The sequence below is a fragment of the Terrapene carolina genome, unplaced genomic scaffold (genome assembly GCF_002925995.2).
Source record: "Terrapene carolina triunguis isolate 2854851 unplaced genomic scaffold, T_m_triunguis-2.0 Scaffold234, whole genome shotgun sequence".
NCBI lineage: Eukaryota > Metazoa > Chordata > Testudines > Emydidae > Terrapene > Terrapene triunguis.
The window spans coordinates 17272569-17295346 of NW_020664585.1; the positions used below are offsets into that span (position 1 = coordinate 17272569).

Sequence of the window (22778 nt, forward strand, 5' to 3'; positions counted from 1 at the left end):
CTTTCCATCATGTCCTTTGATACCTTCCCGAAGGTATCGTAATTCCTACGGCTGGAGCGCAGCTGGGACTGTACAGCTTCCTCCCCCCAAACACTGATGAGGTCCAGCAACTCGCCATTGCTCCATGCTGGGGCTCGCTTGGCGCGTGGAGACATGGTCACCTGGAAAGATTCGCTGATAGCACTCCACACCACACCGGGCTGAGCAAACAGGAAGGGGATTTTTAAAATTCCCGAGGAATGTAAAGGGTCGGTCACATGATTGGTTACCTGAGGCCAGGGCAGTAGAGTTTGAACTGATGACCAGAGTGGCTAGAACAGGCATTGTGTGATACTGCCGAATAATTCTGGAGGCCATTCACAGCGCATTGGGCGGCCACACTGGCGCTGCAGCGGCAGCGCAATACTCGCTATTCCTCTCGGAGAGGTGGAGTACATGCAGCGCTGCAACCACGGAGATACAGTGCTGCAAATGTCTTGCCAGTGTGGACGGGGAGTGAGTTACAGCGCTGGGGGAGCCTTTACAACGCTGTAACTTGCAAGTGTAGCCAAGGCCTTAGTTCCTTTGTGTTTTTGGTATCATCAGTAGAGTTCCCTGTTTCGTAATTTGTAGTTTTTGTTCATTTTCCCAGGCTCTTCAGAGAAAAGAGGTTGTTCCTACTATGGAACTTTTAAAAAGACATTGTCTTATGGCTCAATCTTGCAAGGTGCTGAGCACTATAGCACCTTCACTTAGGCATGTGATTAACTTTAAATACATGAGTAATAGTCCCATTGTCTTTAATAAGATTACTCACATGCTTAAAGCTAAGGACTTGCTTAAGTAGTTTGCTGCACTGGGACCAAAGTGCTGAGCACCTTGTAGGATCAAGCCCTTCGAGCCTATCTTGAAGCTGAGCATTATTGCCAGATCACTGATGCTAAATCAACTAGTGGATAGTGGAGGTTTCTTTAAATAAGATATTTCAAGTCAGGGCCGGCTCCAAGTTTTTTGCCGCCCCAAGCAAAAACATTTTCCCGCGCCCCCCCTTCCCTGCCCCATTCCAACCCCGTCCCCAAATCCTCCCCCAGGCACATCGCATTTCCCCTCCTACCCCTCCCTCCCAGGCTTGCTCAGGGGAGCAGGCGGAGGTGAGCTGGGGGGGGGGGAAAGCGGTTCCTTTTGAGTTTTATTATTTCAGTGAAACACTATTTAATTTAAATATTCTTTGCAACCTAAACATGGCATTACTGAGCCAATAAGAGAGGTGGATTATAAACAGGCCAATCTAGCTTCACTTTAACTGTAAAAATAAATATGGTAAATGGTGAAAATTAGATCTGTTTTGAAAATTGGAACTGACATAGTGGAATACTGTGTTTAAAGTTCTTTGCCAGATACAGAATCCTGATCCGTATAAATATAATGTAATTCAGGAGCAGGAGCCATAACGCCTTGCTAACCTACAATGGCGTTCTTAAAATCTGAACGTTCACAGAAGAGGATATTCAGCTTAGTCAAAGGCGTTTGCATAAGTTATTTGTTAAAATGGTAAAGAGGGCAGTGTGTGAGGAAACTGGAATAAAAGTATCAAAAAATGAGGGGTAAAGAACTGACTGTTGTCAGATACAGTCCACAAAAAGTAAAATATGATAAGTCATTCATTGTACTCCCCACAGAAGGGAGATGGTTAAAGTCTCATCATAGTGGGTTGCCATGTACATTTTTTTAAAACATAGCTTTTAAAATATTGTTGAATCTTGAGGGTCATATTCTGAGTGTCATGTTTGTGTCTCCCTTCAGCTTTATCACTTTTCGCTCCTGCACATACCTGGACAAGAAGCACACAATTTTTGGAAGGTAAGAGAAGGAATAGAACTACATCATGCATATAGTATGTCCTGTGTACTTTCAAGGCATGGAAATGAGTCTGGTAACTTTTACACTTGATTTGAAGCAAAATCCTGGTTTAAGAGCAAATTCTGGACTCATCTCTGCGGGCCTTCATTGAGAAATATTCCTCTTTCTTTCCATGCTCATTAGCTGATTTCCCACACATTTCTCTGGGTCTGACACCTGGAAATAGACTTTTAATGTCTAATTTTGTTCATGTCTCTTTTCTCCTTTCACTTATTTTGTGGCAGAGCACATTCCTCTTGTCCCTGAGTAGGTAGCACCACTACTAGTCAGGCATTCCCTTTGCCATCATTTTTCTCCCCGTCCACTCTTTCTTCATCATCATCATCATCATCAGTAACCTAATTATTGTGAGATTTTTCTGTTAATGGGCCTCCAGGAATGGTCAAGAACGGAACAGTCAGCACACTCTCTATCTTTTTTTAAATATTTACACACACATCACTGTGACTCAGGAGATTACCTGTTCAACACTCTGACTTTATCACTTCAGGAACTGCCAACCAATAGGTCAGTCATGACCCAGTGCTTCCTGTGCAGCGGCATAGAACACTGAGCTATTGCATAGGGCCAACTCTTCTGAGCGCCTTTTATTTTGCACCCGCATGTCATTACTGTGACAGATACGGCAATTTCCTGCAACATCCTTGGGAGACCTTATAGAGTTAAGTTTAAGTATCTTTGGGATCCATTGTATTAAGTGAATGATTTATTTATCATTGTGGGTTGGGATTGTTTGTAACCTCTCAAGGGGGGAGATGTGACAGATGTGAGACCTGGGGTTTCAAAGGTCTTTAGAGAACAATGTGCCAGACAAGAATGGACTTTTGGAACAAAAAGTGTTAAGTGGTTTTCCTGGGAACTATGTAGGGAGAGTTTTTCCTGGCTGCAAATTCCCCACCTCCGGTTAAGCAAAAACCCAACCTTTCAAAGCTATGCCCAAAGGAGTGGACTTTTGTCTGCTTATCACCTGTTACATGAGGTCAAAACAAGGTCAAAGACTGAAGTGGTATAAAGGAAGGTTTGCATGGTTGTTCTGGTTCTGAATCTGAGACAGTTATGAACTTGTAACCATGGGGAAAACCCAATTGTGGATTTTCAAGGACTGACACTTATCAGAGCCCGAAGTTGGAGTTGGAGTGATCTCTGGTAAGCTTATTACCATGTGTGTAGGTTCTTTTATTTTTTTAATACTTTCACCATAAGAATAAATGTGCTTGTTTATGAAGAGCTATGTGCTAACTTATAATTTTGGGGCCATTACGCTGTGCGTAACCTCTAGGAAGAGAGCAAAGTACACACACTTTCCTGGAAGGCAGGGAATTGTGCAGCCTGGAAAAACCCCAGTCACGAGGGAGAGACACATGGGTATCTACCCAAGAGAGGTGATGGCTGAGGAGCTGGGAGCCTAGGGAGAGTGCCCTTGAGGGAGTTCCAAGGGAGAATTCAGGTGCAGTTGCCCTGAAGTGCAACAATTACCGTTGTGGTACAATGGTAAAATATCAACCCAATGAGTATCAATGTGGGGAACTCTAAGGACCATTCCCTGTTGTGAGTGGAATGGTGTTCCCATGGTTCTACTCCACTCAAACCCCAAATATTGCAAAGGCCAAGGAATATAATGCAGATCTGTAAAGAAAGTGTAGTACGTAGTTGTTTCCATCGCTGCAGGTGCAAGCACTGATAATAGATGCTAAATTATGTAAAGCTGTTCTAATGAACATGTGGTGGTGGTGGTAGATATGTACAGTTTTATCAGACTATTTCATTGATCGTTCCTTAGAATCCTATGCTTTTTCTTTTCTTTTTTTTTATTGCAACTTCTTTTATTGACTCTCTTGATTTTTTCTCAATTTGAAAAACTGCTTAAAATAAATGTATGTAGTACTCAGTGTGATTAGATGTTATACAGTAGAGCTGTTTAGTATCTATGAAATATTATTTTTCCACTGGGCTTCCCGGTGTATCCCATTGTAAGTTTTCAGGCAGGGATTGGTTTCATTTTGTGTGTTCTGTAGAGCCAAGCATATTGTTGGCACTTAGCACAATAGTAATTTCTGACTGTTTATGTTCCCAATACTGACACTGCAATAACTGCACTCTCTGAATTACTCTCCTTCTGCCAAGGTGCCCCATTTGCCTTGCTAGTGGCTCCTGCAGGTAGAAGTTAAAGCTCCCATATCACTTTGTGAAAGAAAAATGGATAACTTCAGTGTCCTGGCCAACATTCTACCTCACCTAAACAAGTTCTAATGTTAAAAGCTGTGAGTGAACATATTCCTATAGTAACTGCACTGCCTGTATCTAAGAGCTTGTCTTCACTGCAAAGTTAACTTCTGTTGTAACTCGAGTATTGTCCCTGAAATCTGAAGTCCCTTTTTTTGGTGGATTCTAAATCAGATCGTACTATTGAGATTTCTGGCTTCAACATGAATTTGAGGGTTATTTCTTTTGGACAACATAAGAACATCACTATATGCTGAGAGCCAAATTCTGCACTCAGCTGTTCCCTCCATCATGCAACTTCGGTTTTTGCCAGTAGGGTTGCATGTATGTACTTAAGGATAGAATTTTGCCTCATATACGTAATCGTTGTAAGAATTCCTAAGTAAGCTTATCACACTCCTAAGAAGAACAGGAGAAGGAAAAAAGCATTATTTTACTAGCAAAGGAGGAAAGTAACATTGGGAAGTTCCTCCTCTTGAGAAACTGTTTTAATTCATGTCACTACAGGTTGGAAATCAAAGCCGTGCTTAGTAGCAGGTATTAAGAGCTTGAGGCTTAGACCAGTGGTGGGCAACCTGCGGGCCGCATGCAGCCAATCAGGGTAATCGGATTGCAGGCCACGAGACGTTTTGCTAACGTTGACTCTCCACAGGCCCGGCCCCCCGCAGCTCCCAGTGGCCACGGTTTGCTATGGCCAATGGGAGCTGCAGGAAGCCCACCACTGCTTTAGACTATGAGGATGTTTTGTAAAATACTTTGGCCCAGAGCAATGAGGATCTGAAGGGATGGTACATGTGACTTTGCGCAATGTGGCGTCTTTGAAGTTGATGGAGAATGTTAGTGTTGTAAGACTGCTGTGGAATCCTGTAGTGACAGTGTTTCTCACTCACCAGCAGCAGTAGTGACAATAAATGTCACTGAAGGCCCGTTAGCTAAAGGAACAGGTAAGCTGGGTATGGAAAGAGAACACAAATAGAGAGGTGAAGAGGAGACAGTGCCTTCAAATGAAGGAGTATTATGGGCTGTGTGGATTTCCTGCCGCAGTGGAGTTGCCTAGACTAATTCAGTAATTACCCTCTCCAGTGATAATTGGCAATGAACTGCCTGACATTAAAAAAAGCTGTAATTAACTTGAAAATTAACTAATGGCTTTTGCTGACTTCTAACTGCTTAATTGAAAAACCCAAATTGGTGTAAACCATTTGGTATTTACCATCTCTGCCAAGTGTGGGGCAGGAGTTTTCTTCTGGGTGAGAAGCATTTTAGGAAGGCCCACTGCCTGGGGACATTCCTCTGAGTCCCTTTTTATATCATTACCCTAGCTCAGGGGTTCTCACAACATAATTTTTGGTGGCCTCAGCGGGCGGCCACCAACTCTTGCTGGTGGCTGCTCTGAGAATTTTTCCTAAAATACTGAATTAACTTCAGGAAAAACAAATAAATATGCCCCTATATACATGTCCATATCGTTGTAATTTATTTATATAGGGTTTTTTGCAGACTCAATAATAACAATAATGTACAGTTATCTCTATTCTTTACTGGACGTAAACAGAATAGAAACAAAAATAAGGGTATGTCTACACTTACCCGCTGGTTCGGCGGCAAGCAATCGATCTTCTGGGATCGATTTATCGCGTCTTGTCTAGATGCGGTAAATCGATCCCGGAAGTGCTCGCCGTCGACGCCGGTACTCCAGCTCGGCGAGAGGAGTACGCGGCATCGACGGGGGAGCCTGCCTGCTGCGTCTGGACTGCGGTAAGTTCGAACTAAGGTACGTCGACTTCAGCTACGTTATTCACGTAGCTGAAGTTGCGTATCTTAGTTCGATTTGGGGGGTTAGTGTAGACCAGGCCTAAGATGCTTTGCATGTTTTGATTTTTTTTGGATTGCTAGTTAGTAAGTCTGCCACTGTGAAAAGTGATATTTGTATATTTGTTAATGTCACTTTTCATAGCAGACTTGCTCAGCCCTGGCATGTTGGGGGACAAATTATGCCCTGGATGAGGAGGTGGGTAAGGAGGCAGGGGGACCTGGGCCAATGGGGATCTGGAGGAGGCAGTGGGGGTGGTCGAGGTGATGGCAGGGGGTGAGTCCAGTGATGGCACCCAAAACCCTGCCGCTGGGGGACAGAACCCACCATCGCATGACCAGAGCCTGCCGCCCCCCACCCCAGGGTGGAAGCCTGAAGCCCGAGCCACCACACCCCTGAGAAAGTGGGGAAATCACACCGGTTGCCTGCTCCTATAGTGGTTGTGGCTCCAGAAGGGGCTAGGGAGCAACCCCTGCAGGCAGCCCCAGAGGAGGAGCTGCTGCTTTGCCAACACCCCTTGTCCTCTCCAATCACAGCCCAGGAGTCTGTGGACGCAAGAAAAGCCCACGCCGCATTTGAGAAACGCTGCCTAGCTGGCATGCAAAGATATCTCCCTCTCCTCCTCCTCTTGCATTCACAGAATTGCATGAGCAGCAGTGACATTACTTCCAGAAGAACAGCTTAGGCTCACTGTGCAATTTGTATTGATGATTTTTATGCATGGGTCATGTTGTAGTGTTTTGTGAGCAGCTAGTCAGCAGCCAGCAACCTTTGAATCATTATGATGGTTCTGCCTCTGAGTTTGGAGGTTTCTTCAGCTCACACTTGATTTCAGAATTCATGGACAGGACAGCATTGGAAACCTTGACCTTGCTTACTGAAGGTCAGACCATATGTTTGGATGCACACTGAGTGCTCCCGACAAAGGAAATATGATCAGGGTCATGGTAGACTTGCTCCTCTTTTTTTCCTCAATCACATTTCCCATCTGAGTGTAAGTGCCATGCTGCATTATAGTATCTTCTGCATAGGGCAGTTCGCTAAACTCTGTTGGCTGGAGCAATCAAAAGTAATTGTATTATTTCAGAGTGATTGGCTGTTGTGTGACAGCTATGGCAATTTCTTGGGATACCCTGGACAAACCTTATTGAATTAAGTTTAAGTATATTTGGAGTCCATTGCATTAAAAATGCAAAGTTTATGTATTATGGTGGGGTTATATGTAACTGGTCTTGTGGGGAGACATGGCCAATGTAAACCTTGGGGAGTGTTATGAACTTCAAAGGATTATTTTAAACAATGTGACAGACAAATAAAGTTAAGTGAAGTTCCTAGGAAATACTTGGGGGAGGAGAATGCAAATTACCACCTCTAGTTATGCAAAGACCCAGCCTTTTGAAGCTCCTCCCTGAGGAGTAGGGGACCATTGTCTGGCTGATTACCTATTCGTGGTCTCTTCAGATCAAAGATCCAAACTGTATAAAGGAGTGGCTCACAGATTCATGGTGCTTGTTCTGAACAAACAACTGTTATGAACCTGTGACCACAGCAAAACCCTTTGATAGGGTTTGAAGGATTGATTCCTGCCAGAGCCCTCATTAGAGTTGGGGTGATCTCTGGTAAGCTTATTAGCATGCATATAATTTCTTTTCTTATTTTAATGTTTTCTATGTAATACGTTCACTTTAAGAATGAATGTGCTTGCTTAGGCAAAGTTGTGTGGGACCTTAAAACTATGGGCAATTACACTGTTTATAGCCTCTGAGAAGAAAGGCAAAGCAGGCCTGCTTAGGCAGTCTGATTTGCTGGGGAACTCAGTGTAGGCAGGAAACTGGGCAACATGAACACACACACCCCCTCCCACAGTCAGGAGAGAGATGCATGTCTCTGCCCAAGAGTGGGAACTGCTGGGAGTGGATCATAGAGGGGGGAGTACAGGTGCAGTTGCCCTGAACTGTGACACTCTGTCTAAACATTAGGGTATATTGCTGAATAATAATGTATCCTATTTGTTACCGTTTTGTAACTAATCACATCATTTGTAGTTGAAATCAAAGCCCATTAAGGAGCAAAGCTCTTCAGGGCTAAGTTATAACTATAATTATCTAAGCAGCAAATCCTGCCCCATTTCAGCTCGGGAGGTCTCCAGGAACAGAGAAATTTTGCAGGAGTGAGGAAGGGAGCAGGATATAGTGAATCTATGTAGGGGGCCCAAACCATTGTGCACTACAGGGCCCAACTCCGCATGCAGCAGGCTTGGGGGCAGAGGAAAACGGAGAAGTGGGTCCAGTGAATTCACATCTGTCACTCCACTGGCAGTTTGTATAGGTCAGGGGCTACAGCATCATCAGGGCTTCCCTCTCTGGGCTTCTAGATTAAGCCCTTGGATGGGTTGAGCTGTTTTGGTCTCACTCGTGTTAACAGCCTCAAAAGTCTACTCAGTGTCAGCAGACACACCCACACAAGAGATCCATCTCATATATACGCCTATATACAAACACACACGATCTATCTAATACACACACACTGCATAGATATATAAACATAGGTGTACTTTGTTTTTATAAACATGAACTTGAGGGGAAAATTATTTTCCCCAAATAAAAATGTTTCATCCTGGTACGTGTTTTTGTTTCTCGTTAAAAATTCCAGACACATTCCAGCATTGTCTTCTGAGCAGCAAACTCTATCATTTTGGACCTGTGCCATCCACAGCACTGCATGAGGTTTAATTCATATAATTCAGCAAAACAAAAGTGAGAAAACTCTACAGTAGACACAGATGTGTGAATGCCAGTCAAGGTGCTAAGTCATATTAGAAAAGAGAGAGAAATTCACTTGCTGGGGTTTTTTTTTTTTTTTTTTTTTTTAAACAGAGGACTTGCATGTGATATTTGGAAGCCCATTTGTTAGGGTTTTTGAAGCTTATGGGGTTTTCTTTTAGGGACAGCACTAAATAATGTAGCAGTGAAGCTGGTAGTTTGAGGCTTGCTAAATGAAATCTGCTTATCTGGTAGGTTCGCATATGTAAATGAGCAAAGCTTGGTCTATGTCAAGGGTCAGCAACCTTTCAGAAGTGGTGTGCCGAGTCTTCATTTATTCACTCTCATTGAAGGTTTCATGTGCCAGTCATACATTATGATGTTTTTAGAAGGTCTCTTTCTATAGGTCTTTTATTTATTTATTTATTTATATATATATATATATATATATATATATAACTAAACTATTGTTGTATGTAAAGTAAAGTTTTTAAAATGTTTAAGAAGCTTCATTTAAAATTAAATTAAAATGCAGAGCCCCCCGGACCGGTGGTCAGGACCGACCTGGGCAGTGTGAGTGCCACTGAAAATCAGCTCACGTGCCGCCTTTGGCTCATGGTGATTAATTGTGGTTACAGTAAAAGTTTTCACTGAGTTGAGTACTAGAAAGTATCATGCAAAGTTGACTGCATTTAGGATGCTTGGATGCCCCATTTAGAACCAGCTCAAAAAAGAAGGTGGATTTTAAAATAAAACCTATAGCTCGCAGAGGTGTAAAAATTTCCGGTGCCAGAGTCAGTCTAGTTTTCAAGAAAATAGAAATGTCTATTTTGAAGGAGTTAAGGGTGCATCTCTTCTGTTACACTGTGGTAACTGAAGCAAACCTAAACATTCCTGTCTGTTTTCTATACTCAAATGCAACATAGTATTTATCATGCTCCATGGAAAATAAAACAAACTGTTGTAGACTTTTTTTTCTTTTTGCTGAGGTAAATAGGTAGTTACCCTGAGAAATGAGTATCATCATGTGTGTTGGAAATGTAGAGAAAAATTTTCAGTTATCCCAGTTGTCCTAATATAAATTTGTACAATGACTTGAAGGCACCTTCATTTCTGTTATAGGGTATCCTTTGAACAGATCTGTTTTCATGGGTGTCTCAGAAGCTGACTAGGTCAATTCAGGACAAATCATGAATAACACCCTATAATTTAAGTAAGAGGTACCTTTAAGGGCCAATCTGGGTGGAAAACATTAAACCTATTTTCACCTTCACCACTTCCACTGCTCTGCCACCTTCTAAATTTAGCATAACTGATGTTGAATGCGGAATGATCAATTGCCATTTGTATAGTGTACTTATGACATTAAAGGGTAAGACAGGATGTTGGTCTGAATTTGTGGCATTTGTTTTTTATTGTAATGTAACTGTTGTACAAAGATTCCTGTACAGAGTTTCAGGGATTTATTCTTGAAACAGATTTTACCCTGGTGCGTGAAATAAGTAGAGTATTAATTTAATATCCAATACTGCCTCTGTTGGCATTCTTGTGAGCTTTTCCATATATAGGTTCAATGAGTTTGTTCCTTTGCGAGTGATGCAATTTATGCACAGGATTTGTGTAGTAGAACAGGCAAAAAAAAAAAAAAAAAAAAAAAAAAACCCCAACCCACAGTTGTTTGTTTCTTCAGTGTACGTGAAATAATTGCTTTAATGGGCATTAGTGTGTTGGTTAGGCGTATTGAATCTTGTAATGTTGATGTTAGTATTACAGCTTCCTGAGGTTTGACAATTACAGCATATAATTAGGCTTGGCAGAATTGGATTTTTATATTGTTATAATTTTGACTGATAATATCAGAGTTCATTTGTAAGCAATTTTTTCCTATTATTGATTTAAATTTTCATATTTGTGGAAAATTATGGAGTGGTCAGACAATAATTATTTTATGACAGTAGACATTGAGATTCAGAGTTAAACCTTTATAACCATTAAAACACACAATTGTGAACATCACACATCGAAGTATATAAAGTAAATCTAGTTAAATCAAGAAGTTCTTAAGCACAGTTTTTTTTCTTTGCCTATGTGTAAAGTTAGCTCATCAAAGGAAATATTTTTTTCATGGGTTTGTGTGTACGGTGAAATTGTTTACCATCATTTACCAATAAAGATCTAATCCATTCAAGCCTTAAAGTCTATGAGTTAATGAACCTATATATAATGAAGGCTGTATTGCACAAGCAGTGCGTATTCTGTATCCTTGTTTATTACAGGCATTCATTTATTCAGTTAGGCAGATAAGGGGAGAATCAGCAAAATCCCTTTAAATATCATCTTTTGAAGTTCAGTTGGAATATTTAACCTCTGCAACCAGCTGTCGAGCCATTAGGGTCTGGCTACACTGCAATAAAAGACCCGCGGCACAGCCGTGGCTAAGCCCGGGTCAGCTGACTTGGGTTTGGGCTGCTGGGCTGTAAAATTGCAGTGTAGACGTTTGGGCTCAGAGCTCTCTCAAGGAGGAAAGGTCTGAGCCTGCGCTCCAGCCGGAGCCCAAACAACTACACTGCTATTTTTAGCCCCCCAGTCTGAGCCCTGAAAGCTCGGGTCAGCTGACCCAGGTTCTGGAACTTGGTGCAGTGGGTTTTTTATTGCAGTGTAGACATACCCCCCCCCCATGTTCCGATTCGTGTGAAATTCACCATTTCTACCCAGTATGGCGTGACCCAGGCTCTTAGATCTCCCCTTGGGATTGTAATACTTTTTACTGAGAAAAATGCAGAATTACCTCCACATTTTCCCCCAAACCCATTAATGCTTTCTGCCTGGGGGATGCCCTCCTTACCAGTGCATCCATGCGGCGGGGGGAGACCAGGCACGTTGTGTCTCTTAAGTCTGCCTATCTGTTCTGCCTGTTTCCCTGCCTCTTACTCATGTGGAGTGTGGAACACTGCCTCATTCTCCATGGGGCTGCTAGGGAGAGGGAAAAGCTGAAAGTTTCAGGCATTGGGAGCTAGTTGATTAGCAAGGCAGTTTGAAGAAGCTGGGATTGAATAGTCTTCCCCCTCCCACCCCCCATGAAAATTCAAAGTCTTGCCTCTAGGAGAAAACTGATGTCTAGAGCCCTGCGCAGATACACAAAGGTGTACCCGCATCCAATCCGCGATCCTCAAAAATTATCTGTGGAACGCCGGAGTCCAAATAGGGAGAGCCGCATGGGGAGCCCGCATGGAGTTGCGGACCCTCCATCTGCCCTTGGCCGGGCAGGGACAGTGCTGGGGGCTGCTCTCAGCCTCCCCCCCGCACCGCAGGCAGGTGGAGGATCTGCCATGGCTCCCCTGTTGGGCTCCATGTTGGCCTGGCTGGAGGGAGGGAGGGAGATCTGTGGAGCTGCCTGGGGGCTGCTCCAGCCCCCTCACGCGGGGCAGGTGGAGGGTCCGCCGTGGCTCCCCACAGCTGCCCATCTGGCTCTTACTATGGCTGGGCTGCAGCTCCGAGCTGCCCCCCTCCCTGGCCGGAGCTGGGTTGGGGAGAGCCACAGTGGACCCTCCACCTGTCCTGGGCGGGGTACCCTAGCAGCCCCTGGCCCTTCTCCCCCCCACTCCCCCGCCGCAGCCTGGCCACGGTAAGAGCCAGGTGGGCAGCTGTGGGGAGCCACAGCGGACGCTCCACCTGCCCTGGGCGTGGGGCCTCAGCAGCCCCCCGCCCAGTGTCCCTGCCCCCCAAACCCCTCACCCAGGGCAGGTGGAGGATCTGTGCCGCGGTTCCTCACAGCTGCCCGCCCACTCTTACTGTCAGAGCCCTGCGCAGATACAAAATTTTTATCCACGTCTGCGCTGCTATCCACAGAAATGGTCCACGGATATCTGCATCCGCAGAAGTGAAGAGCCACAGTGCTGAACCCAGTAGCCTAACAGATAACAGTGTAACTCCATAGCCATATTTGCAAAAAGGCTGGGAAGCTCCCTTAGATTAATACAACTTCATTTCTATAACTATCAAATGTTAATGTAAATAACTGGGAATGTTAATCAGCGAAGGGCAGAAGTCTGTTGACTTCACTGGAGCGATGGCAGTTTACACCAGCTAAGGATCTGCAACTTGGTTCATAAGGAAAAATTAATCCAACTCCTCCTCTCCCTTGGTCAGCCACGTTCACTGTCACTAGGAGCTAGCTGTAAATTGTTAATTTAGCTAATGATTTTAGAACCAGCAAATAGAGACTAGTGTCCTCATTACTGAATGCAAATCCAGTGAAAGTTCTGCCAAAGTGCTGGAATGCCAGTCAGTATGAAACTAACACTGTCAGCAATGAAGAGTAAAAGCAATAGGAAAAACCCCTAACATAGGCACTAGGTTGACTAAGCAAAAGTCTTTGTGTGCATTTTAATCAAAAATGTACTGATAATGGTAAACTAAGGCCTGGATCATATGCCTCCTATGACTGACCCAAAAAGACATTTTTATAAACCCAGAGCCTGATATGTTAAACTGCAAGGTCTGTGTACAGCACCCAGCACAATGGTGCCTGGTTCCTGACTAAGCCTCTGGCTGCTACAAACTGCAAATCATTGCTGGGGCCTTTCAGATTTCAGCAGTTTGGACTCTCTTCTCCTAACCCAATGGCAACGTGTAGATTCATTTTTGCTGCTAGGATCAAAGCAAGCTTTTTTCAGTGTTCCCCAAACCAAAGGAGGCTTCAGAAGGTTCATTGATCCAGTCCTTCTTGTCCATTTCAGTTTTTTCCCTTTATACTGCACTGTTTAGTCTTTCAACTTTCATCTCTCTCCTGCACCAGCACCATCAGTACTGGAGCTCCTAGTTAATTAGTGGACCCTTCACTGCCTCTGTGGTAGCATTCTTGCATGTTGTTTTCTAGCTACACAATCATATGAGACAAGATACAATTCAAGGGTCCAGTCAGGTAAATTCTTACTACTGAATGTAGTGCTTATTATTATGAGTACTCACAGTAACGAGTTTTTTTTATTATTGCTATTATGGTAACAGCCAGAGACCCAAACCAAAATCAGGGCCTCATTGTTCTAGACAATGTACAACACAAAGTAATAGACTGTCCCTGCCCTAGAGTTTACAATGGAAGTAGACAAGATAGACCGAGGGGGGGGTGAGAGAGGATGGATCATCCCCATTTTACAGCTGGAGAGCTGAGGCAGAGTGAGAGTAAGTGACATGCCTGAGGTCAAACAGGAAGTCGATGGCAGAGCAGGGAACTGAGCCAAGATCTCCTGCATCCCAATCTAGCATCTTTACTACACGACCACCCTTCTTTAATAAGTGTAGGCAGTATTGAGCCCTACTTTTGTCTAAAGTCTGGTAATCTGTCACAGGCCAGGTAGACTTCATTATTTCACGTCAGGTTTTAACAACACTAGTTAATAACAAAAATGGTAGCAGATTTCAAAATATTGTAGGTTCTACATAACGATGGAGCAACAGAGTGATGGATCTCAGAAAAAGAACAAAACCCTTGAGGCTATTTGGATTCTGGAGTACAATCTCTCATCATTTTCCCCGCCGTGATAAATATGTAAAAGTAGATCATATATGGGGGTCTAAACTAGTTGCATTAGATATGGCACTCAGACTTTGAAAAAGTACTGGCAACAGAAGATTTCTAATAATTTTTCTTTCATCTTGTCAAAAGATGAAGATCCATAAATACCAGCAAAATATATTAATATTGTAGGAGGTCTAGCCTTGGGGTAAGGGAATATTTCATTGAGATTTCCAGTGCTCAGCTATCTGGCTGCTTCTGAACTATCATGAAAACACAAGAAGATAATGAATGGAACTACTGGTTAGAAAATCCTCCTGTATCAAATCATAAGTTTGCTTCAGTGGCAATTAAAAATACAGAGAGCACATCTTTAGAGTTTGGTTTAATTTTCAGCATTATAAGTGAATCTGTGATAGCAGCCTGGAGGAGGAGATGAAAATTGGGTTTCTGCTATAAACTCTCAAAAGTGTGTGCAGGGTTTTGGAAATTCTATGGAACTCTGGGAAGATTTCCCCTGTGTGCTACCTAGAGTTTCAAAAAAACCTGAGACTTCTCCAGCCTGCATAAATATTTCTTTCTTGTTTAACAGCCATGTGAAGCTGGGATCTAACTGTAAAATATAGATAAGACCCTTGAGGATTGAAACTGAGAGATTTTGTAAAGCGGTGCAGCAGCAACAAAATTAATAATTGTAGCAAGATTGTGCTGCACAAATATTTAGAAATTATTTTGGCTTGGATCATTTTGTCATTTTCTGTCTGCCTTGGTCTTACTTTTTTGTCCCTTTGTACCTGGTTTACCCATCGTTTTTGTATCAGTTAAACTGTAAGTTAGGGATGTGATTATTTTTGGATAGTTGTACCAATAGTAGTGTGGATGCAGTTATAACAATATAAAGGTGCTTTATACCAGTATAACTTATTTCCCTTTCTATATGGGACTAAGCTATAGTGCTATAAGCACATTTATACTGATATAACTGGGTCCACACTAGGGGGGCTGTCCTGCTTTACCTCCACTGGTATAGCCAAAGTGGTACAGTGTTTGTGTGTAGACAAGGCCTTAGATAGGGGAAAAAACATTTGCCCCTCAGAATCCCCATAGTACAAACAAAGTTGGTTTTGGTCAATTGCACTTTATTCATGTAACCCTTACAAGAAGTGTATGAACAATGTAAGTAGTAGGTTGCCAGCTTGCTATGCAGTTGTTTCATCACCAAACAGTATTTCAACCATTTTAATTGCCCTAACAGGTAGTGATTTCTTTGAAAAACAGTGTGTGATAATATCAGCATCAAGAAAGGCCTATTGCTGTCCCAAATAACTTCCAGTCTTGTTAGAACTGGTTAGAGCTGAATATCTGTCAAAGGTCTGCAAGGATGAGGAAATTATATTAGAAGCATGTAATATGTCACCAAAATGTAATATGTAATGAATATTAAAGTACTTTTTAATACTACTTACTTATTGATTGAGGCATTCTCACCTGAAGGGGTTAAGCTAATGCCTGGTGTGTTTAGAGGTTATAATCGAGAATCCATGATATGGAAAGAAGAGAATTATATAAGGAGACACGTGGTTTTGCCTGTACTACATGGTGATTTTCGTTAGTGAACTGAATTCTCATTTTGCCTGCCTGAGCACAGAATTAGTGCAAGGCATACAAGAATTTGGACTTAATTCTTAAGTGCTTTTTAAAATCCTAATAATTGTCATAAAGCTGCCTTAAATCTATAAAATGGTTCAGTTTTCTGAGTGACAGTTACTTTAAAAGTTCCATCCCTGAGAAAACCAGAATTGCTATGATATTTTTTACAGAAGCCTTCCCATATTCTTGATTCAGAGGCTTTTTTAATTAGCCCGAAGCAAAGAACAAAAACAAGTAAATTATTTTTTACCGGGGCAGTTTTGTTCCTTATTTATTGTTGCTGTTTTCACATGGATGACAAATTTGTGAGTGAGTGTGTGTGTGTGTGTGTCCATCCGTCTGTCCATCCCCAAATGCCTTGTTACCAAAAATGTTCCCTCTGTCCACATGGAGTGGTAGCTAGACCAACTTCTTCCTTTCGAAGAGAAAACACATCAGGACAAAGGGAAGTCTGTAACATTTAAAGCTAAACAGCCATAAGAGTTCTGAGTGAAGCAGCTATAGGCAGCATTAACAAACCCTTGTGTATATATAGTGTACTGATCCAATGCCCACTGGAGTCGGAGGAAGGATTCTTAGCTAAGCACAGTACAAAGAATACTTTTTGATGCTTGTGTGATGTTATTTTCTAACAGCTTGTGAGATTTAAAGTGACCTCCAAAATTGCACCTGTAAAGTTAGCAAGTACACCTAGTTATCCGAACAGAGAACACTAGTACTGAAATGGGCCTCGGATTTTTATATATGGACTGAAAAAGAGACCCTGCTAGACCTCTGCTCTCCAGCTCAGCTTGACATTGTAAAAGCTTCAGCGTGACCCTGCCTGATCTGGCGGTGTTTCCATGCAGGAACTGTAATTTAAAGGAACACAATAGAGCATTAGATTTGGAGGGAACACTCCAGTCAGTGTGAAATGTTCTGGTTTTCATTGTAACATTGCTCCTAGTACATTGCTAAGGTGTTCTTGTGCCTATATGGTATAATTCCATAAGAGCATCTCTTTAATGGAGTCGTCATGCCATCTTTTTTTAGAGCTTTTCAGATTTTAGAATAACAGTGAAACGTTTCTTTCTTAAACACCTTTTTCTTTCTGCAAAAGCATTTATACCTATATTGGTCTGTGACTTTATTACCTGCTTTTGAGACAGACTTAATTTGGGTCTGTTGTCTGTACTAAGTGCTTTTTTGGGTCAGATTTCCCCCAAGTGAAAGAGTTGAGATTAATTCTATGTAGGTCTCCCAGCTGTTCCTCATTGAAGATATCTCCCTCCATTTAGACTCAGAATTACCTCCATTGTATTCAAGTCCTGTGTTATCACACTTCTGAATATCAGTTTTAACAACAACATTGCTGATTCTAGAGGACTTTATGGTAGAATCCAAAGTCACATCATTTTCACAGTGACCCTCATTTTAATTCATGCTGATCCAGCATTTGGCCTTCACAAATTGAAGTCTTTTTATTCTGATCAGATATCATTAAGTCTGACTTGTTCAATGTGTGCACGCCGTGTACTTCACCACAGTGAAAGATCCGCACTTAAACCAGACAGCCATAAATTGGGTACTGAGAAAATATAGCTACACCTGGAGTTTAATTTCATCCTTGCAGTGTCTGGCCCCTTTCCAGCACCGAGTGAAGAATTAGTACAGGTGATCTGACACTGCTAAAATTCCTCAGCAGGAGGCTTCTGGGTGCATAGGGCAACTAACTCCTTCCCTTTCATCAAAACCTCCCGATGACTGAATTCGGACCCTTATATTGAATTATTTTATGTCTTGCACTTTGGCCCCAATCCAGAAAAACACTTAAGCACATGTTTTACTTTTAGCACATGAGCAGTTTCATTGAATTCAACAGGAATACTTATGTGTTTAAAGCCACATCTGTAGTTATGTCCCTTGCTGGATGGGGCCTTTATTATTGGTGATTTATAAAGTTCCAGGGCTAGTTGTTAGAGTGAAAGTGCCTAATAATGCTAGAAGTAATTATCTTGCTTCTAGCAAAACCAGTTTGCTGCGGTGGGCTATAATTTGTGACAAACCAGTATTAATTCCTTTGTTCCCAACTGCTATTTTAAGGGGTTGTCACAATATCAACAGACCTCGAATGACTCACCAGTGTGTTGATTTTATCTCCTTTCTTTAAGAATGTTCAGCTTGGTTTTAAAACCTTCGCTTTGGCCCACATGGGACACTCATTGCCTGGGTGTCTATGCATCTGTCAGCCGTTCGGACTGCTAAGCGCATGTAGCGTGGATCCGTCTCTTTTCAAGCCGAGGGGAAACACCTGCTTAACCACCCTCCAGAATGAGGGGTTAATGTTCCATTGGTACAGCTGGAAATGAAGTCCTTTCTTCTGTTTTAGAGTAGTTGGTGGTTTTGAGGCTCTGACAGCTATGGAGAATGTGGACAGCGATCCAAAAACAGATCGTCCCAAGGTACTACTTAAACTTAAACCAAAAGGGTTACTAAACAAAGGGAGAGCGGGCGTGTCCCCTGAATGCAATGCAGCCTGTTACTGCTTATTTTTAAAAGTTACCTTCAGGAAAATGAAACCAACCCAATTAGCAGCTTCTGGTACCTTTAATTTTAATTTTCTGTTTCCAGGAGGAAATACGCATTAAATCAATAACTGTTTTTGTTGATCCGTATGAAGAGGCAGATGCTCAGGTGAGGAGGGAATCATCTGTTTGATAGGTTTGCAAAGAAATATTTAATTCTAATCTGTAGCCCTGTCCGCTTCTCTGGGAATTCGTACTCATCCCATGTTGCATGCCTCTCTTGTCTTCCCCTGGGGTGATTACACCTGTGTTTACAAGCAAAGATTGAACAGCTGCAATTTGAGGCTGTCTCATTTGCTAGAAACACGCTAGTGTTGGAGTGGATAGTAGTTTGGAGAGTGAAGCGAGACAAGGTTCGTAATACACCAGACTTATAAAGGCTCCCCCATGTTCCCCAGTGTTACCTCTGCCTTCCCAATGGCAGTGGAGTGATGGCCATAGACCATTCATTCCTAGTGGCCCCCTTGAGGCACTTAGCCAAGCATGCACTGTAAGTCCATGGCAGCGATAGTATTTTATAGCGCTTTGCCACTACACAGCGCTTCGACACAGTCACCTTTTCTTTGAACTAATCTCTTGTAACATATTCTAATAATACTCATTTCTCTCAGATCTCTGCAGAGAGAGAAAAGGCCCGACAAGAGGAGGAAGCAGCCAAAACCAAGACTAAGGCTGTCCTGCCAAAGAAAGAGAGCCAGGCTCCCAAAACTTACCGGCAGGGTATTGGGAAGTATATTAATATGGCTGCAGCGTAAGTCCCTTGCCCAACTGTGCTTTGTTCAGTGTTTGTGCTGTCTTGCACGGGGAACTCCCCTTTCCTCTCTGGCACTAGAACTACAGGCTCAGTATTGTATGGGAGACACTGTCACATACCAGCTGTTTGTTTAATGCCAATGGACCTTGCTAGGGACATTCATGTACCAATCACAGCAGTCAGTGTCTGGCCCTATTGTTTTAAGGATAAAAAAAGCAAACTTTTCTTTTAAAGGCTCAATGTAAAAGCCACAGCTGATCATTAACCACATGTGTGTGTAGTTACAAACACTTTTATAATCTTTGTTGAGGAGCCTGTCCATCACTTCCTGGACAGGACCTGAATTCAGTCTTCTGAGTTTCCCCTTCTGCACTGTTACCAAGACCTCCTAAAGCAGCATTTCCCTGCACACACCTTGTACTGTTGATAGTTTAGCTTTCCAAGGGCGAGCGCCAAACCCTGGCCCAGCTTTTCAACTATTTTGGAAAATTAAAAGGAATTTGTACTGCTATGTTTTGAACAGGCTTCTACCAAATCCTCCCACAAATGTGGCCGTCACATCGTAGTGTACGCAAAGGCATGTATTTGTATGTACAGACCTCAGCTGCTGACAAGCCTGTATGTCTGTGCAGTTGGGAGATTTTGGTGCCCATTCAGTTGAAAATGTGTCCTGTACGTTTAGCCAGCACATGTACTGTGTTAATCATTTGGGTCTTTTAAAAGTTTAGCCACAAAATGCTGCTCTTCACCTCTGTTTTAAAATTGTGCTGAGTTTCGGTTGAACTTCAAATTGCTTTCCTGCTCCACCGTGGTTACTATGGAAACATGTAGGAAAGTTTGCAAGATTAATAGTCTATGCTGAGTGGGCCAACCGGTTCCCTGAGGTTTTTTCCCAATGTCTTTCATCCCTGCAGTCTTCTCTGTAACATGTGTGACACTGGTCTCCAATGAAACCTTTGGTGGTTTCAGTCTGATCCCTATTGGCCACCTCACGGGACTTGGCAATCAAGTAAATTTCTGCATGATTCAAGGGTCTCTGCTCAAGAGATGCCAGGAATAGCAGCACGGGCTGCTGTTGGTCTGGATCAAGATGCATTTGGCAGCACTGGGAGGGGTGGGAAATGTCTCACGGGCCCCCACTTCTTGCATTGTGCCCAACTAACTGCAAAACCCTTTTGCTTTTAAAAACACTAAGCACTCCATAGGCAGGTGAGCAAACAGGCTCATGCTTTCCGATTTGCCTGTGTTCCTATGTGCTGGGCCTGAACCAAAGCCATAGCTTCAAACCCCCCCCATCCCTTCCACATTTCGGGAGTGTTCAAAATCCAAACTTGGAACCATCTCCAAAATTTTAAGTGGCCCCTCTCTCTTTAATGAGCTAGCCCAAAACCCTGCATCTTCAACCCCCTGCAAACCACATCTCAGTGCTGCAGCCAAAGCGTCTCTCTAATTTGTATGTGACAGGCTAGCTCCATTCTAGATCACACTTGGAAGGGAAAGGAATCCAGCTAACATTAGCAGTCACTGATATTTGTTTTCATTTTGGCTGCAGAAAACGAACAGCAGATGATGAGGGGCCTTCAACCAGTGCAGCTGTGAAGAAAGAGAAAAGGAGCACAGGCTTTGGGGACTTCAGTTCCTGGTAGCAGAGTGGAGAGCCTGTCACTGGAGCAGTACAGCAAAAAAGAGCCTCCCACCAACCCCAAGGGGCCTGAAAGGCAGGCTGTCCTAGGGAGGGAAAGCACTGGCCTACCCTTCTAGTGGGGAAGAAAATCACTGCTTTGTTAAAGCTCCTTAATGCGGCTTTGTTCTCTAGAGAGCTACATTCCTCCAACTGCATCTTCCTCGAAGCCCTGGGTTATGGTGGATTTTACAGCCATGGAATGGGCACTCCCACTACTCTTTCAGACTGTTGATTATCTAGGGCCTCTTTGTCTACTTCGTTGCTTGGCAGATTAAGCAGAACCATCTCCTGTCGGGACAGGGAACAGGTGTGGTGGTGAGCGAGCGCCTTTTTCAGGGAGTCGCTTCCAGATGAGACAGGTCCCTGCCAGCTGAGTGAATTGGTGGAAATCAGTGATGAGGCTGTACCCCTTGCTTTAGTCTTCCCCCCCAAGCTCTTTGCTGGAACCCGGGGTGCCACTTATTGTCCTCTCTCCACCTCCATTCCCTTTTGAGCCCCTGTGCAGCCACCCTTATTCCGCCCACAGACTGCTTCTGGAGCCTATCCGTACTGCTCGTTAATGAGCTGAGAGGTTGCTGGCAATCAACATAAATCCATGTGCCTGAACGAGCTGTGTCTGCAGCCACCCAAACCCTGCCACAGCCTGGGAAGCAGCTGTTCAGGACTGGCAGCCTAATCCAGATCCTCCACTTGGCACTGCAGAGCAGTTAGGCCACCATGCTGGCCCATTTATTGTTCTGTCTTGGTAGCCACTGAAACATGTCCCGTCCCCCCCTTCTGGCCCTTAGGCAGAGTGGCACTGATGGGATCAGTTCAGAAGCCTGTCTTTATCACCAGTGCTGATGGGTAGCCTCCATATGGGGCAAGTGAATAGTAAGAAGCAGCATTGTAGATTTAGTTTTTAAACCCGTCCTTGCCGTCACAGAGTAACAGGACTGAGTTCTGCTCTCCTAGGAGAGAGAGAGCCCTGCTTTTGTTAACTGCTTGCAACAGTCCCAGAAATCACAGCCATCTGATACCTCCTGTTTGCAGTGTCCAACTAGAGCGAGACCTCATTAGGATAATGTGATATCAGAGGGCATGCACACCCTGCACCTGTTCACCTCAGCTGCTTAAATCCCTTCCAGAATCAGCCCCACATATATTAAGATGTTTCCAAACTAAAGATCTTAGGAAGAAGAGACTTGTATCAGCCCATCGCATTTAACCTCCTAATATTCTACACCCTCTGTTTGTTACCATCCTCATGGCCCAGCGAGGTACTGGTCCTACAGAACAGTTCTTTTCCACTGCTCCTCCCAGACATTTTGAATCAGCAGGAATTCCCTCCTTACTCCATCTCAGGAGCTGAGTCATGCTTTTGCAATCAGATTTGTAAATAATGCATTTCTAGTAACAGTGTCTTGTTTTAAAAGAACTCTGCCTTTATATAAAATTGCAGCCAAGACCTTTTGGTGAAATATTTTCATTAAAAGCTTTTATTTCCTTTTGAACACTTGCCGTTGTGACTGCTCTTATTCAAATATTTTCTAGGACTATGGCATTACAAAGTACAAGGAAATGATTCATCACACTTTAGCAGATCTGTCTATAAAGACTTTGGACTCTTTCGGATATGATTATGACTTTCTGTAAATTATAGGAAGTTCAAACTAGCTTGAAAAGAATGGGGATTTTTTTTGTTTTAAAATAGTTTGCAGTGTATAAGTTTGAACAGAATAAGCATGTGTCCAAATCTTAGCACAGGAAACGTAGTGGCATTTCCCCGAAACTGACTTTCTTTGTGCATTACTGAAATTTCTAGCTCCTTTTCCTGGCAAATCTTTGCTGAGCTCTCCTGTTTAATAACTGTTGTAATATACATGTGGTTGCAAAGCTCACAAATCTTGTCGTACCTGGTTTCCCTGCATA

General features: G+C 43.1%; 1 protein-coding gene across 1 annotated transcript in view; it reads left to right on the forward strand.

Moving 5' to 3' along the window:
* Positions 1-22360, forward strand: part of PPIL2 (peptidylprolyl isomerase like 2) — a 135433-nt gene extending 113073 nt beyond the window's left edge. The window contains exons 16-20 of the mRNA XM_026656924.2: positions 1783-1839; positions 18234-18306; positions 18476-18538; positions 19041-19180; positions 20736-22360. Coding sequence (XP_026512709.1) covers positions 1783-1839; positions 18234-18306; positions 18476-18538; positions 19041-19180; positions 20736-20829 — 427 coding nt within the window. The 3' untranslated portion in view covers positions 20830-22360. The remainder of the gene's footprint in view (positions 1-1782; positions 1840-18233; positions 18307-18475; positions 18539-19040; positions 19181-20735) is intronic.
* The last annotated feature ends 418 nt before the right edge of the window (positions 22361-22778 follow it).